This window comes from Pelecanus crispus, chromosome 3 (assembly GCF_030463565.1).
Source record: "Pelecanus crispus isolate bPelCri1 chromosome 3, bPelCri1.pri, whole genome shotgun sequence".
Classification (NCBI taxonomy): domain Eukaryota; kingdom Metazoa; phylum Chordata; class Aves; order Pelecaniformes; family Pelecanidae; genus Pelecanus; species Pelecanus crispus.
The window spans coordinates 13165456-13179888 of NC_134645.1; the positions used below are offsets into that span (position 1 = coordinate 13165456).

General features: G+C 52.9%; 1 protein-coding gene and 2 pseudogenes across 1 annotated transcript; 1 reads left to right on the forward strand and 2 right to left on the reverse strand.

Moving 5' to 3' along the window:
* Positions 1-2004: 2004 nt before the first annotated feature.
* Positions 2005-7708, reverse strand: LOC142593200 (ubiquitin carboxyl-terminal hydrolase 42-like). The gene is made up of 13 exons (XM_075706869.1): positions 7693-7708; positions 7153-7353; positions 6590-6700; positions 6412-6514; positions 6197-6264; positions 5965-6035; positions 5319-5401; positions 4960-5071; positions 4499-4639; positions 4179-4279; positions 3244-3382; positions 2315-3075; positions 2005-2092 (listed from the first exon to the last, which is right to left on the reverse strand). The coding sequence occupies exons 1-13, from the start codon at positions 7706-7708 to the stop codon at positions 2005-2007; spliced, it is 1995 nt and encodes a 664-aa protein (XP_075562984.1).
* Positions 7709-10015: 2307 nt separating this feature from the next.
* LOC142593321 (histone H2A.V pseudogene) lies at positions 10016-10394 on the forward strand (annotated as a pseudogene).
* Positions 10395-10692: 298 nt separating this feature from the next.
* Positions 10693-14175, reverse strand: LOC142593201 (syntabulin-like; annotated as a pseudogene).
* Positions 14176-14433: the final 258 nt, after the last annotated feature.

A 14433-nucleotide genomic window follows, 5' to 3' on the forward strand; every position in this document is an offset into this window, starting at 1 on the left:
GCAATGCTATTGGTAGCACATCTGTCCACGTCGTTTGAGTTTCCTGACAAAGTTTTGAAAACTGTCTTTTCAGAGTCTTATTCATTCATTGGACCTTGCCACTTGATTGTGGTCTCCAAGGAGCATGTAGGTCCCATGTCATTTGTAAAAACTTTGCACCTTCCTGAGCTATTTGAGCTGTAAAGTGTGGCCCATTTTCAGCGGACATTCCTTCAGGTACCCCAAATCTAGGAATTATCTCCTTTAACAATATCCTTACTACTTCTCTAGCCTTATTGGTACAACACGGGAAAGCTTCAGGCCATCCTGAAAGGGTGTCTGGTAACACCAACAGCTAGCTATACTGATTGCTTTTTGGCAGTTCAGAAAAAACAATTTGCCAGTATTCCCCAGGCATGTGGCCCTTCCTGACCTCTCCAGGAGGAGATCTTTTCTGTAGTTTGGGGTTATTCTTACAACAACATAGTTATCGGGCACTGCTTCACAACAAAGTTTGCAAAAGTTTGCATCTTCGGTCCTACAGCGTATCTTTTGATACTTGTGACCAGAGCATCCGCTCCCATATGGGATTCACTATGGGTCTTCTTCAGTATTTCTCCTACCACTGGGGTAGTAACCAATACTTGCCCATCTTTGGTTATCCACCATCCTTCCTTGACTTGGTACACTCTAAATACTTGGCAAGCTGATCCTCCTCCTTAGAATAGTTTGGAGGTTCCCACTGAACTTTTCTTGATGGGACCAATGCTTCAATTAGCGATGCCCTTTCCGCAACTCTTTTGGCTATTTCCTCTGCTTTTCCATTTCCTTTAATGATTCCCATTTGTCCTTTCTGATGAGCTTTGCCACACATGATTGCAACTTCTCTCGGTCCCAGAACAACTTGCAACAATTCTAAAATTTCCGGTCCATATTCAATAGGGGTTCCTTGAGAAGATAGCAACCCACGTTGTTTCCAAATAGCCCCATGCGTGTGGACCACTCCAAATGCGTATTTGGAGCCTGTATTTACTTACTTACTGTAAGTAGGTACTTACTGAAAGTAAGTACTGTACTTACAGTACTTATTTGCCTACTGTATTTATTTACTCTTCTATCTTTAGAGGTTTGGTTAAATCCAGCAAACCCAAAGCAGGAGCCCTCATCAATTCAGTTTTGATGGAGTCAAATCCTTTTCGGCACTCTGGTGTCCATTCTAAAATTTCTCCGGGTCCCTTCATAGATTCACATACCAGCCTGGCAATCAGACTAAAATTTGGTAACCGGAGTCTGCACCATCCAGCCATCCCCCAAAATCCTCGCAGCTCTTTCTTAGATTTGGGGGGGGCTACTAAAACACGACTGGAACCCGTACTGACCCCTGGGTGACAGCGCTAGTTACTGGTCTCTGACTAGACTGGCTGCCACTGAGCAGCGCCCTCGGGGCCCGGCCGCTCAGCCCGTTTCAGTCCCGCTCACTGTCGGCTCATCCAGCCCACTCCCGTTCCAGTGACCAGAACTCCGTATTTAAAAAGAGGTTGCAAGATGGGCATATGCAAGCACACTGCTTTCAAAATCCCAAGACATAAACCTCCCACACTGGCTCTGTCCACCTATTGCCCCAAAACCTACAGAGAAGGAAACACCCCGTAAATTACATATGCAAGGCCAACAGCTGTTTTTACTTCTGGCTTTGGCTGTTCTGCCTGTTGGTTCCAAATGAGTATTATTTTTGCAGGGCCATCCCAAAAGCTGAACATGGATTAAAGTTCTTCCTTGAGGCACCTGTGGGCAGGTGGGCCAGCCGGTGGAGCTGTCTGAGTGTCTAGAAGGTCTCTCTGAGCACTTCCTGGCCAGAGGCAGCACTGGGAGGAGGGACAGGGTGGGCCGCTGGTGCCCTTTGTGCAGCTTGATCCCTGCTGGGGGCACTGCTTCCTGGATTCTCCTCCTCTCCTCTCCTCTCGCTGGCATTGCAGAAGTCAGATGCTGTGCTCCTCCTTCATCCAGGGTCGCAATGTGCCCCCGTCACCACCACAGCGCCCCGAGTGTTTGTCCAACGTGCATCTCTGGGGCGCTGAAACCCTCCTCCTCCTCCTCCTCCTCCTCCTCCTCCCTGCTGAGGGGTCACAGTCTGATGTCCGCAAACTGACTGTGGCGATCGCAGCCCCGCCGTGGCGATCTGCTCCGCTCTCTCTGCCTCAGCTGAGTTTGCTCCCGAGCAGCCCTGGCTGCGGGAGCCCACTTGGAGCTGGTGGTGGAGGGCCCTGCAGCTGCATCACCCCTTGGGGCTCGGTCACGACGGGGAGACCTTGCTCTCCTCCTCCTCCCCCTGCACCTTGCTGAGCAGCTGTAGTCCGTGATCTCCACAAACCGGCTGCGGAGATCATAGGCACGCCGCAGGGATCTGCTCTGTTCTCTCTGCATCGGCAGGGTTTGCTCCCAAGCAGCATTGCATGTGGGAGCCGACTGGGAGATGCCGCTGGAGCGCCCTGGAGCTGCGTTCACCCTGGGAGCGCAGTCACGACTTGCCAGGCTAGTTCTCCTCCTCCTTCTCCCTGCTGAGGGGTCATAGTCCGTGGTGTCCACAAACCAGCTGCGGAGATCTTTTCCCCACTGCGGGGATCTGCTCCGGACCCTCTCCCGGGCACCCTTCCTCTGGCGGCGGGAGGAAGGGCTGAATCCCTGCTCCTCTTTGGTGGTGTCGTCGTCTTCTTGCACGCTGTGCGGCACACGGTCAACTGGCTGACAGCAGACCGGGCACGCATCTTTCCTTCCGGACACCAGCCTTCTACAGCCGCAGAAGAAGCGATGCAAGCAGAAGCCCACGCAGGAGGCGATGTTGAGCCTGCCCGTCCAGATGGAGCACGGCCAGCCTGCAGATGCCTGCCGTGCACCTGCCGAGGTTAGCTGGCTCGTGCTGGCTGTTGCGGAGGAGCTGCTGTCCTCTGGAGAGTCCTCCATGCCCACCGCCATGCCCTGCAAAGAGAGCTGTGCCAAGGTCCTGCCCTTTCCTCCTGAAAGGACCAGAACAGTGAGGAAACCCCAGAAGCTCTGTGAGGGGACAGCTAAGGGCCGCCCAAAGGCTCTCCTGGAGGGCTGCAAAGGCAGAAGGGGCCAAAGGCGCACAAATGGGATGGATCTAGGTGGCATGCTTTGAGAGGGAGCAGCGTTGCGGCTGTGTGACCGGGAAAAGAGAGCAATGCCCAGATCCCACAAAGAAATCCACTGTCCATCTGGTGCCCTGACCCGCCTCCCCAGAATTACCTTAGTCCTGTGAGGCAGACCCTGTGGTCCCACAGAAGCCGCCTGCTTGCTCTTGGCCCCCCACAGCCTGAGGAAGAAACGGGCATATGATGGTGCCGGTGAGGAAGAAGCCCTTTCTCCAATTTTCAACTCAGGGCATCTGGAGGGGAAAAAAAAAAAAAGGATCTCTGTTTAGGGCTCTTCTTGCAGCCTCCTCTGGGGCTCAGTCATTTTCTTGGAGCGGTTTCTACGACAGAGAGAAGACGTAACCAAGACTACAAATAGGAAATTCGATTGGGGTCTTCCCACCACGTCTGCCCCTGCCAGAGCAAGTCCTCGAGGGTCTTTATACCCGCTACGGCTTCCATTTCATAGAGTCAGAGAATCAGAGAATATTTTGGGTTGGAAGGGACCTTAGAGATCATCTAGTTCCATCCCCGCTGCCATGGGGAGGGATATCTTCCACTAGACCAGGTCGCTCAAAGCCTCATCCAACCTGGCCTTGAACACTTCCAGGGACGGGCCATCCACAACTTCTCTGGACAAGCCCTTCCAGTGTCTCACCACCCTCACAGTAAGGAATTTCTTCCTAATTTCTAATCTAAATCTTCCCTCTTTCAGTTTAAAACCGTTACCCCTCGTCCTATCACTACACTCCCTGATAAAGAGTCCCTCCCCATCTTTGCTGTAGGGCCCCTTGCTTGAAGTACTCTTCTCAACATTAGCCAGCTTCAGATAGCAGACAAGTAGCCGTTTACCCCCGGGGCAGCAGCCTAAAGCCCAGCAAGGGAAGATAAGGACTGACGTGGGGTAGTTCACGTTGGACAGCACTGAATGATGCAGGTACTAACTGTCTCCTATGACAGAAAGAGAAACACTCCAGAGGATGAGAAGAAACAAGCAAAGCCAGGAAAAGGAAACATATTCTGAACGGTTTTTTTAATACTTGTTATGACCTGACGTAAAAGAGTAAATAGGCTTGCTGCCCGAGAACTCTGTCGATGCCACAACCATCCACAGCCATGTCGTTCATCTTGTACCACAGTCCGTTGCTGGCCTGCAAAGAAAGGCATCGATACCTGGAGGTGAACTGCATGGTTTCTCCACAAAAACACAGGCAGAAAACTACAGGACCAAGAGTACACCAAAACAAATCCAATCCAGCCCCTGAAGAGACCTTCTCCCCCAAAGCCGTGGCTGCCAGTTAACACTGCCGTGAAAGTTTCTCTTCCCCAGCACACATATTTCCCCTGCTAGGAAGGAAGTTGCTCTTTACCTTTGTGTAGCAGAAATAGTGTCCTGCATGGCAGCTGTCACCGCTGTGTACCAGGACAGCATATAAGGCGTAGAGGAGCGGTTCTCCAGCTGTCCGAGACATGTATGGCCGAAGATCCAAGTATTCAGGATACTCCACAACCTACGGAGAGACCCAGAGGGCTCAGAAATGTTCCTGAAATAGCCTTCCAAGACTGAAGGCTAGCGGTGTGTAAATACATCTTTTTGGCTCATGAACACTTGTTTTCCCTTAAAGCAACATCCATGGTTTGGGGGGCAGGAAACTGTTCGCGGTCCAAACAGCTCTGTCGGAGCAGAGCATGTGCTTGTCTTCCCGCGGGAACTCTCGTCTCCCCAGAAGGGAACACAAAAATCCCAACACGAACAACCGGTGAAAGAGCGTACTGCTTTGGAAATCTCCTGCTCCGGGAAGAGAAAGTTGCGCTCCAGTTGCGTACACACCTTGCTGATCTTCCTGCCAGTGAAATCTTGAAACCTTTTCAGACACACCGTCAGAACCTTGGGCGCGTGATGGACCGTAAAGCTCTTGGAGGCAGCAACCATCTTGTCACACCTTGTAACCAAGCACAGAGATGAGTGCTGAAATGCACCTCTCTTGCCCCAAGAAGGCCAGACAAGCTTTCCCTTCTCACACATCCTTATGCTATTTTAAGGCTATTCAGTACCAGAAGGCCGTATTAAACAAAAGCTGCATCTCATTATTGTGCATCTAACCTACGTGAAAAGATGACTTATGCCGCATGACATGCGGCACCTTCACGCAGCACCTAGTATTAGTATGTCGTTAGTAATCCTCTTACTTGCTACATTTAAAGCAGTTTTCGCCATCCAGCTGCTCGGGTCTCACAAAGTCCTCCAGAGCTGCGGTGACAGATGAGGCCGCCTGGAGGAGCGAGAAAGGATAGCCCTGAGCTCAGGGCATCACCCTCGCCCAGACACTTACTAGGAGTTGACAGGAAGACCCAGGTAGCTGAGGCTGAGGAGACCCACCCTGAAACCCGCAAGCAGTGTCCAGAAGGAGGCACAAAGAGGGTATTATGCTGAACACTTCCCTCAATTCCCAGGGATTCCCGGCGCTATCAGGAGCTACCTCTCTGTGGCACCGCACAGTTCAGCTACCAATGCTGTGCAGGGTCATCAATAATGAAGACACCACAACCCATCAGCCTGGGAGCCAGACGGGTGTTGAGGAGGGCAAAAGGAAGACGGATGAGAGTACGTCAAGGGTGCAGAGAGGATAATTTGTACTTGTCCAGCTTAAAGCCAGCACCTACATGCAGACCGCTGCCACGGCCTCCCCAGAAGGACACAGGCCATTCCATTCCACTGCCCACCCGCCACCAAGCTCTCTTATGTTTGCACTCTACGTTTTTAAGCCAAATGCCTCGATTCTGGAAAGCTACAGGGGTCTTGGGACGTTTGAAGCACAATTACAAACCCTCTTACTTTTATATCCAAAGGGACATCCAGGAAGGCCTCGTAGGAATCGGACACTGCTCTGCAGCTCAAGCACGTGACTGGAAGGCAAATCAAAATGCTCAGCGACAGGGGAAGTTGACTGACTCTGCCCGTTTCCGTCCTTCAGGCCTACTACGCCAGTCACACCATCAGCCGTTTATCACGGGCAGACGGGAGGGCACAGACAATTCCAGGGAGAGCAACAGTTGTGGGAAAGTACCTCTGGATCTCAGAAAGCCCCCAAATATTTGATGGACGATGGTAGTTGCTTGAGAAGAGACGTCCAAGCTAGAAAGAAATGGTAAGGCAGAGAGTTATCTCCTCCAAGAGTTTTGCTTTGTCTGAAAGCCCTGGGCGTAGGTTCTCCTCGATGGGAGTACCTCAAGGAGTGCAAAGGGCTCGGGAACACTGAAAAGGTAATCGGCTTGTGCTTACTCGCTGCTTCCACTCAGACAGGCTCTCTGCATGGCATCGACAGTATAGCGTAAGAACTCGTGGGCGTCTTCCTGCATGCCAAGCTGGAAATGTTCTCCTATTCCTACAAAAGAAGAAGTTAGTAAATCTCTCCTACAAGAAGGCAAGAAAACCTGTAGAGGCACCTGAAATGACTTACGTGTGAGGACACTGATGACACCGCTAGGCCGGATGGCACAGACTGAGGAACGCAGGACCTCGTTAACGTGCGCTTCCATTACGCACATCATGCAGAAGCCTTGCTGACGACCTGAAGCGGGAGGAGGGAGGGAAGCAAGCTCCTCGGGTTAGCAAAATATCCACAGCGATGGGAAACGTAATGGAGATCTTGAAGTTCTAAGAACAGTCTCCACTCCTCCTCTCCCAAGGTGCCAATGTCCCAACAAGCCCCGGACATTATTTTAGTGCCTAGAAAACTTTCTTCAGAGGGATGCTAAACTGACAAAAGTTTTCTGTGCAATAAGCAAAGAGAGCTTAACTTGTCGGAATAGGGACTGAGACCTGGGGCTAGAAAGAGGTGCCTTTCTGAAGATCAACACACCTAGACACGAGGGGCGGCTTCTAGGCTTGAGTGTTCAAAGAACACCACCTCGGGGGGTTGACAAAGAAGGGCTGCTTTTCTGGTAGATCAAATTCCAGATTCTGGGAATCCTTGCAAAGTGTCCCACAGATTTACAAGGAGTTGTTCATAAAAGTTCTCACATGACTGGCTGTGCTCACGAGAGAGCAGGTAGTTGGCCAGAGGGGGTGTGTACGTCAGGCACTGCAGGACGGAGTTGAGGAAGCACGTATTGCCCAGGTTGTAGAGTCCCGCTCCAGCTCTCTGTCTGTGCTGCCAGTCCAGGCAAATCTTCTCCGGAGGAAAGAGGACCCTTTGTGGCGGAGCCATTCCCTCGGCGACGACTGCAGGGCAATGACATTTGCAAAGAGATGACACGACATTGTTGCACAAAAGCATGTCTTGGGCAAGCACCTAGCACAGAAGGTAACCCTACTGATGTCAGGATCTTTCTACGGGCAATGTCGTCTTTCAGAGTCTCGTACATAGTGGCAGAGGAGTGACAAAACGCGTTTTCATGTGTCTAATGGAAAACAGCTGGGTAAGTCTGGCTGCTATCAGGAAACGCCCCAGAATTCACGCTAGGCTGTCAGCACATCAACATTCAGGGATGGAGCACCAGCCACGTCCGTTGCCTTTGGGGAGTCACAAAGTCCAAGCCTGCTGATGAAGCCGTTACTCACAGGAGTCGTTCCCCATTGCGGCCATCGCTCCTCTCAGGAACACAGGGGAAAGCTTCGGATGACAAAGGATCTCAGGACACGCTCCAGAAAGAGATCAGCGCCAATGCCGTCCCCTGATTGCAAAGAAATAATCGCAGCTCAACAAAATGATTAAAAAACCCAAACCCAAACCCAAACGCAACCCGCAGAACAGCAGCCGCCATCGAAAGAGTTTCAGTGGTACGTGGAACTGCTGCGGAGCCTGCAGGCCGACGGCCCTGCTGTCCCTGTCACAGGACTCCAATTGACAGCAATTACCAAGGCCCTTTTGAAAGACTGCATTGCGTGTCACCTTCTCTGAAGAGCACCTGCGGCTCACCTGTGGCTAGCGTTAGCAGCAGAGCCCTCTGGCTCTCCAGCCCACACTTGCCCACCTTGTATGCAGGACCGACCGGCTTCCGGCCGCTACTTTAGCGGCTGCCTTTGCCATGCTCCGTTTCTGCCTGCCTTCCTACCGCATCAGTCAGGGTGGGAAAACTGCTTGTCATTCTTGGCTGAGCCCAGTGCCTCAGACTACACTGCCACCCCGCTACTTACCTATCCTAGGGTATGGCAGAGAAATAAGTATCAGCACAAGGGAACTCTACCCGTAGCGCATATCCGGCCAGCCTGTAAAGGTGTAATAGCTCAGCCTAGAGCTCGGAAGGTATAGACCAGCCGATACTTTTGTCCCGTATCTCTACGACCTGTCCTGAAAGCCAAAGTGTAATTACCTTTGCAAGAGGAGGGAAGCTGAGAAGAAGTGGGCAGTAGACGATAAATGGCTGGAAAAGAGTAGTCGCGCAAGTAGCAATGGAATGAGCCAAGTTATCCCGAAGGCCAGCTCGGCCCAACTAGCTTTCGCTGGCCCGCTTTTCAGGATGGCAAGCCCTGGCCAGGTGAGCTCATAATCACCGGGCGGGTGTCGCATCACTGCCCCTTTGTGACACGGGGCCGCACGGGGACGTGCCCCCTCGAGGCCGTGGAGCCACGCATCCAACACATCCCGGGCGCCTGCCGCAGCCAGCAGCCGCTGGGCTTCCCCACGTGCTGCCAGCGAAGGGCTGTTCGCCTGCCGGCAGAGCTCCTGCCTCTTCCTGGGGCCGCGCCAGCCAGATGAATCAAAATCTGCTCAGGGCTGCAAGCGTGCCTGTTCACAGCTTTGGCTGGCACGTTCAGGCGGCTGAGGGCTTCTTTTCCACTCTTCTCAGGTGCAGGGCTGTGTCCGTGAGACTCGAGTGGAGCAAAGCACCCGGTCTCTTACAGGTTCATTTCCAATGAACTTTATCTGCTCCCCCCAAGACACAGCCACGGGCTGACTCTGAACTAGCACTACCAAAGAAGTTACTTTTGCCCCTGCTCCACTCGGGGAGCCTTTTTTCTTTTTAGATTTCGCTTGAGGCATCTAGTTTCTCTGCTGCCTTGCTCGGGTTCCTGGTTTTCATCATGTCCCTCTCGGGACAGCTCAGTTTCTCCCCTCTCTTGCTTGCGGAGGCTCATTTTGCCCCTTCTCCACACAGGGTGCCTGGATTTACTCCGGCCCTGCTCAGGTGGCTCGTTACACTCCTGCCCAAATCTGGGGTGGCTAGCTTTGCTCATGCCCCGCTTGGGGCATTTAGTTTTGTCCCTGTCCTGCTCAGGGCATCTCATTTTGCCCCTGCCTCAGCCCCGCTCAGAGCAGACATTTTTGTCTGTGCCCAGCTGGGGGTCCCGGTTTGCCCCCGCCTTTCCCTGCTCCACAGTCCCTCTTGCCCTGGCCTCTCTCGTTGCCCTCCAGTCCGGCTTGGGCGTTTCTCCTGACTAGGCTGTGTCCCATCGGGGCAGGGCCCAAGGAGCTTGCACCGTGCTCCCCTCCCAGTCGCAACCCCATACCTGGCTTCTGTCTGTGGTGGCATCAGGGCTGTGGGGCTGGGGGCGATGGGTTGAACAGCCGCCTGGCCCTGGGGGCTCCTTGTCCTTCAGTTCATTCCCCGTTGAAAGGCAGCCCCTCCGCCAGCAGACAACTGCAGGCGGCTCTCTGCGCTTTCCGCAGGCACTGCTGACTGGGTCCTTGCAGGGCTATATGTGCAAAGTCACCTCACAGCCAAGCCCGCTTCAGGGTCAGGCCTCGGGAGCCAGCAGTGCCTGTTGCCTCCCAGGGAAGCAGAGGATCCTGCCAGCTGGATGTTGAGCAGGGTGTGCCTCTGCTGCCCGCTCCTCACTCACGCACACATCGCCTCCCGCTCCAGAGGCTTATTGCCTGGCGGCTCCTGTGGCGGCTCCCGCGTGGACTCGGGACCGGAGCTCGGGACGTGGCGGTGGCACCATGGCTGGTGGCAAAGCAGGAAAGCACAGTGGGAAGGCCAAGGCAAAGGCAGTGTCGCGCTCACAGAGAGCTGGGCTGCACTTCCCTGTGGGCAGGATCCACAGACACTTGAACACTCGCACCGCCAGCCTACGGGCAAGTGGGTGCCACCGCTGCCGTCTACAGCGCTGCCATCCTTGAGGACCTCACCGCCCAAGTGCTGGAGCTGGCAGGCAACACGTCAGAGGATCTCAAAGTCAAGCGGATCGCTCCTCGTCACTTGCAGCTGGCAATCCGCAGCAATGAAGAGTTGGATTCCCTGATCAAAGCCACCATCGCCGGTGGAGGTGCCATCCCCCACATCCACAAGTCTCCCATTGGAATGAAGGGACAATAAAAAACGGCATGGAGAGGGGAAAAAAAAAGCAGCCCCCTCCCTGCCATCATCGTACTCTACCTAGCACAGAAGAAATCTTGGGGATATGTGGAATTTTTTTTTTTTTAAGGAATAGTTCAAAGGAAGAGCATAGACAATTGACTGTAGAGAGGAGGAAACATCTGTAGGGGCTTTAGATTCAAAGTTTGGCACAAAGTTGTACCTCGTCGGGCGGCACCCCTTGGTGTGGTGGTTGAGGGGCTCAGCTGCTCCCCTGGGTTTTATACAAAAATGGAACTGACCTCCTCCCAGCGCTGCCATGCTATCTGCACTCTGGAAAGGGCAGGGGAGATACCCTATGAATATCTGGGGGCAGCAGGGCAGTGCAGGATGGGGAGGAAGAGCCCAAGCAGTAGCTGAAGCTCCACCATGTTTCAAGGGAGATGGACAGATGGATGGCGATTAATTGATTGATTGCTGGCTGGGAGGCACGCGCATCTTGAGCTCTGAAGGTGTTTTGAAAGAGCTGCTCCACACCTAGGCTATATGGCACCACATCAGTCTGCGTGGCCTGTTCCACCACCACGTTGCTCATTTTCCCACCCCCCCGCTCCTCCTCCTCCTCCTCCTCCTCCTCCTGGGAAGTAGTTACTTTTTCATCCAGAACATTTTCAAGCGTCTCTCGATTCACTGCAGAACTGGAGGGAGCTGGATTGCTCACCTCGGAGCTTGTGGCGGTCAAACTCTCTTCAAATGCATCAGTCTCGTTAGCCGTGCCCTCGTTAAGAAGCAGCCCACTACCTGCCACCTCCTCCAGAGCTTGGTCCTCCGTGATGAGGCTGCCTGGCACCGTGGCACACAACGCTAACGCCTTCCCCTCCAAGCCATACGTGTACTCCGGACACTGCTCATCTCTCACAGAGCTGTTCTGAGCCATCTCCACGCTCTGCAGCAGAGACTCCAGTTTCTTGTTTTCAACGCTTATGTCTAGGAAGTATTTCTGATTTTTTTTTTTTGTCGTTCTCAGACAAGCTGTTCAATAGCCTGCTTCAGTTCTTGAATTTCCCTTCTTGCTTCCAAGAAGGCCAGCTCCACCTCCACACCATTACACTCTTCTACAATCCACTCTTCCTTCACGTGTCCCAGATGAGCTTTCAGCCCTTCTACTTCTGTTTCCCTGCAGCAAAATAAAAATATTGCGACACTGTTTCGTTACAGAGTCAACGTGAGGCTCCACCGCACTGGGATGGCTATGCTGCAGAGATGCTCCAAGAAGGAAGCACATTCCTCCGTGCACCATTTCCTGCCGCCTCCGGGAGAGCTGGTGGAGACGTAAGCCGGCTGCCAAGACACGCCGGCTGACTGCTGACTGGAGTCACCGACCTCGCCACACAGCCAGCAGCCTCCGGGGCTGTGCTGTGATCCTGGACATTTTGAGGTGCAAGCGGGGCCTCTAGGTTAGGGCCAGCCAGCACAGAGCTTAACGTCTCACCGACTGCCCGGCCCTGGAAGAGACGAGAAGCAGCTGCCTGCATGCATCCCCCGTGCTTGCCAGCAGCTCCTCACATACAGCCAGAGCCAACGCTGGCCTCAGACAGCAGGATGGCTCGGGGCTGCAGGCCCCTGGCTTGCTTTGCACCCACCCAGCCCAGCACGGAGCCAGAGGCTGCTGCCTTGACTTGCAAGCACGTGGGGAGAGGGGGCCCCTGCAAGACATCCAGCCCTCGCAGATGCAGAGGTCGGGCTATCCCGAGCTGGACCAAGGGCTCCCTGGGACTCTGCCTTGGGGCTCCTTACAAACACCCCTCTGGGCCTGCTTGGGTGGCGTCTGCTGGAGAGCCAGCTCTCAGAGAGCGGCTTTAGCAAGAGAGACGACGCCTGCTGCTGTGTAATGCATGTTGTCGCTTCTTTGCTTAGCGTACCTACAAAGGGCTACTGTGAACAATTCAACACCTAAGCGACAAAAACACAAGCAGGCACCCTGGTTTGTGTAAGAGCTTTTCTTTCATTAGGGGAGAAGGATGACACTTGCAGTCATATTTCAGTGAGTGAGGTACAACAGGGGACTAAGGTCTTGCAGGTAGAAACTGGCTTATGTACAAAAGGTCTCAATGCTCAATCACACTGGGAAAATATTACCCTTTAAAAATATTCTATTGGGAAAGTTCAAAACAGGGGAAAGAGGCAGCCATATTCATAACTAAACTGCACGGTACGTATTCACTGAGCACGCCGTGAAACCTGAAGTACCTGAGAACAACCTGATCCGCCTGATCGTCTTTCAAATTTCTTAATGAAACCTTGATGCGGTCAAGAAATGAGTCAAAATGTTCTGGATTCCCACCCCTAAATGCTCCTGAATACATCTTTCCAACTCTGATTTCTCAAGTGAAATAGACCTTTCTTTACCTTTCCTTACCTCTCCTCTCAGATTCCTTCAGCTTTGTTTCCAAATGCTGTACTGGAACTTCCTTCTGCTGCAGAGCAGTCAAATACGGCTTGGCATTTTCTGGCTTAATGCTGCGATTCACCACAAGAAACGTATCTCCCCGATCGCCTGAAAAGGAAAAAAAAAAAAAACAACAAAACAAACCCTCACTTAACATCACTCCTGCAGTTCTTCAGTCCTGGCAAAAAGAAAAACATCCCACAGACTGATACAAAGCTTGACGCCTTTGGGGCTCCTCAGTGTCTGCACAAGTGACTCCCTCTGGCAAATCAAAGTACTTGAGGAAACGCCTCATTTGTGGCTATCGCACAAAATTTACTATTTATGGTACTTGTCTTCAGTGCCATTACATCAAATGAGACATTTCACTTCAAACCCCGAGCCACCCCCTCACCCAAAACACATGGTGTGCCCACGAGCAGGCAGCCGGGCCGCTGGCAAGGGCGCCCAGCTGCAGGACGGCCAGGTGAGGTAGCGTACGGACCGAGTTCAGCTCCACACGTGAGTTAGGAAGCTGAGCACCCTGAAACCTAGATTCATCCTAGCTAGCTTTAGGTGTGCACCTGACATGCTTGGCTGTTGAGTTGCCCGAGAGAGACAGAGAGGGAGGGAGGGAAACAGCAGCAGCGCGGTGGCAATTTCTTCTCTGCAACATGTGTTGTGTGCGCTGGCAGGCATCTCTTTTCTTCCCTGTACAGGAAACTGCACAGGGAGGTGCCTAAGGCTGGGCAGGCTGAATTTTCACCCCAGTGTATAATAGTTGCTATACCACCCCACCCAGCTCTCTCCAAAGCAAAAGCACCCTTACACGAAAGAACCAGTGAATGCACAGGAGAACTGATGGCATGAAACCACAGGAAGGAGCCTGCCTCGGAGGGAAAAGCAGCTACAAAGGGCGTTGACTAAAAGCAACCTTGACTTTTACAGTGCTGAAACAACATGGATGAATGAATACCATATGAAACAATAGGGATGGAGCACCCCGTTGACTGTCGAGCCACCAACATGAGGAGTCACACTGACGCCGAGGAGCAAGATGACCTGCTTGGCAACCCAGACAGCTGATGCCACGTTACAGTGCAGAGGAGGTCAGTCAGTGCCACTGAACACCGGGATGCTGAAATACACACTCGCCTCATCACTGGGCCGCTGTTGCTTCCTTTGCAGGAGCCCGAGTTGCTGCTGCTGGCTGAAGAAGCCCCGTAATGCTGGCGGATGTCAGCAGGAACTCCGCTGGGTTTTGCACAGTCTTGACTAGGGGTCCTTTTCACGGGAAGCCCGTGGGCTGGCTCTGCACTTGCAGGATAAGGATCCATTATTCCGACCACAAGGGCCTCGGCTGGAGGGAACCAACATGGTTAAAGCACATTGGATTAGCCTCATCACGCAACACATTGTGTGCCTTATTTTACACACAAAGCTGTCTAAACACTAAACCAGATAGGTAGCTGTGAGTGGCCGGGAAGACAGACAGTCCTGAAGTCATCAGCCACTGCACGTTCTTCAGGGATCTTCAGGGATCTCCTTTTATTTTGTTTTTTGTTTGTTTCTCCTTTGTAAGGAAGGAGATAAGTACCTAAGTGCAGAAGATTTGTGCCCGAGACCCTGAACCGC

Coding starts and splice junctions, on each gene's coding strand:
- LOC142593200 (XM_075706869.1), bottom strand. Junction 6,515..6,589: donor TGTCATCAGTGTCCTCACAC/GTAAGTCATTTC, acceptor CTTCTTTTGTAG/GAATAGGAGAACATTTCCAG. Junction 5,402..5,964: donor ATGTCCCTTTGGATATAAAA/GTAAGAGGGTTT, acceptor TCGCTCCTCCAG/GCGGCCTCATCTGTCACCGC.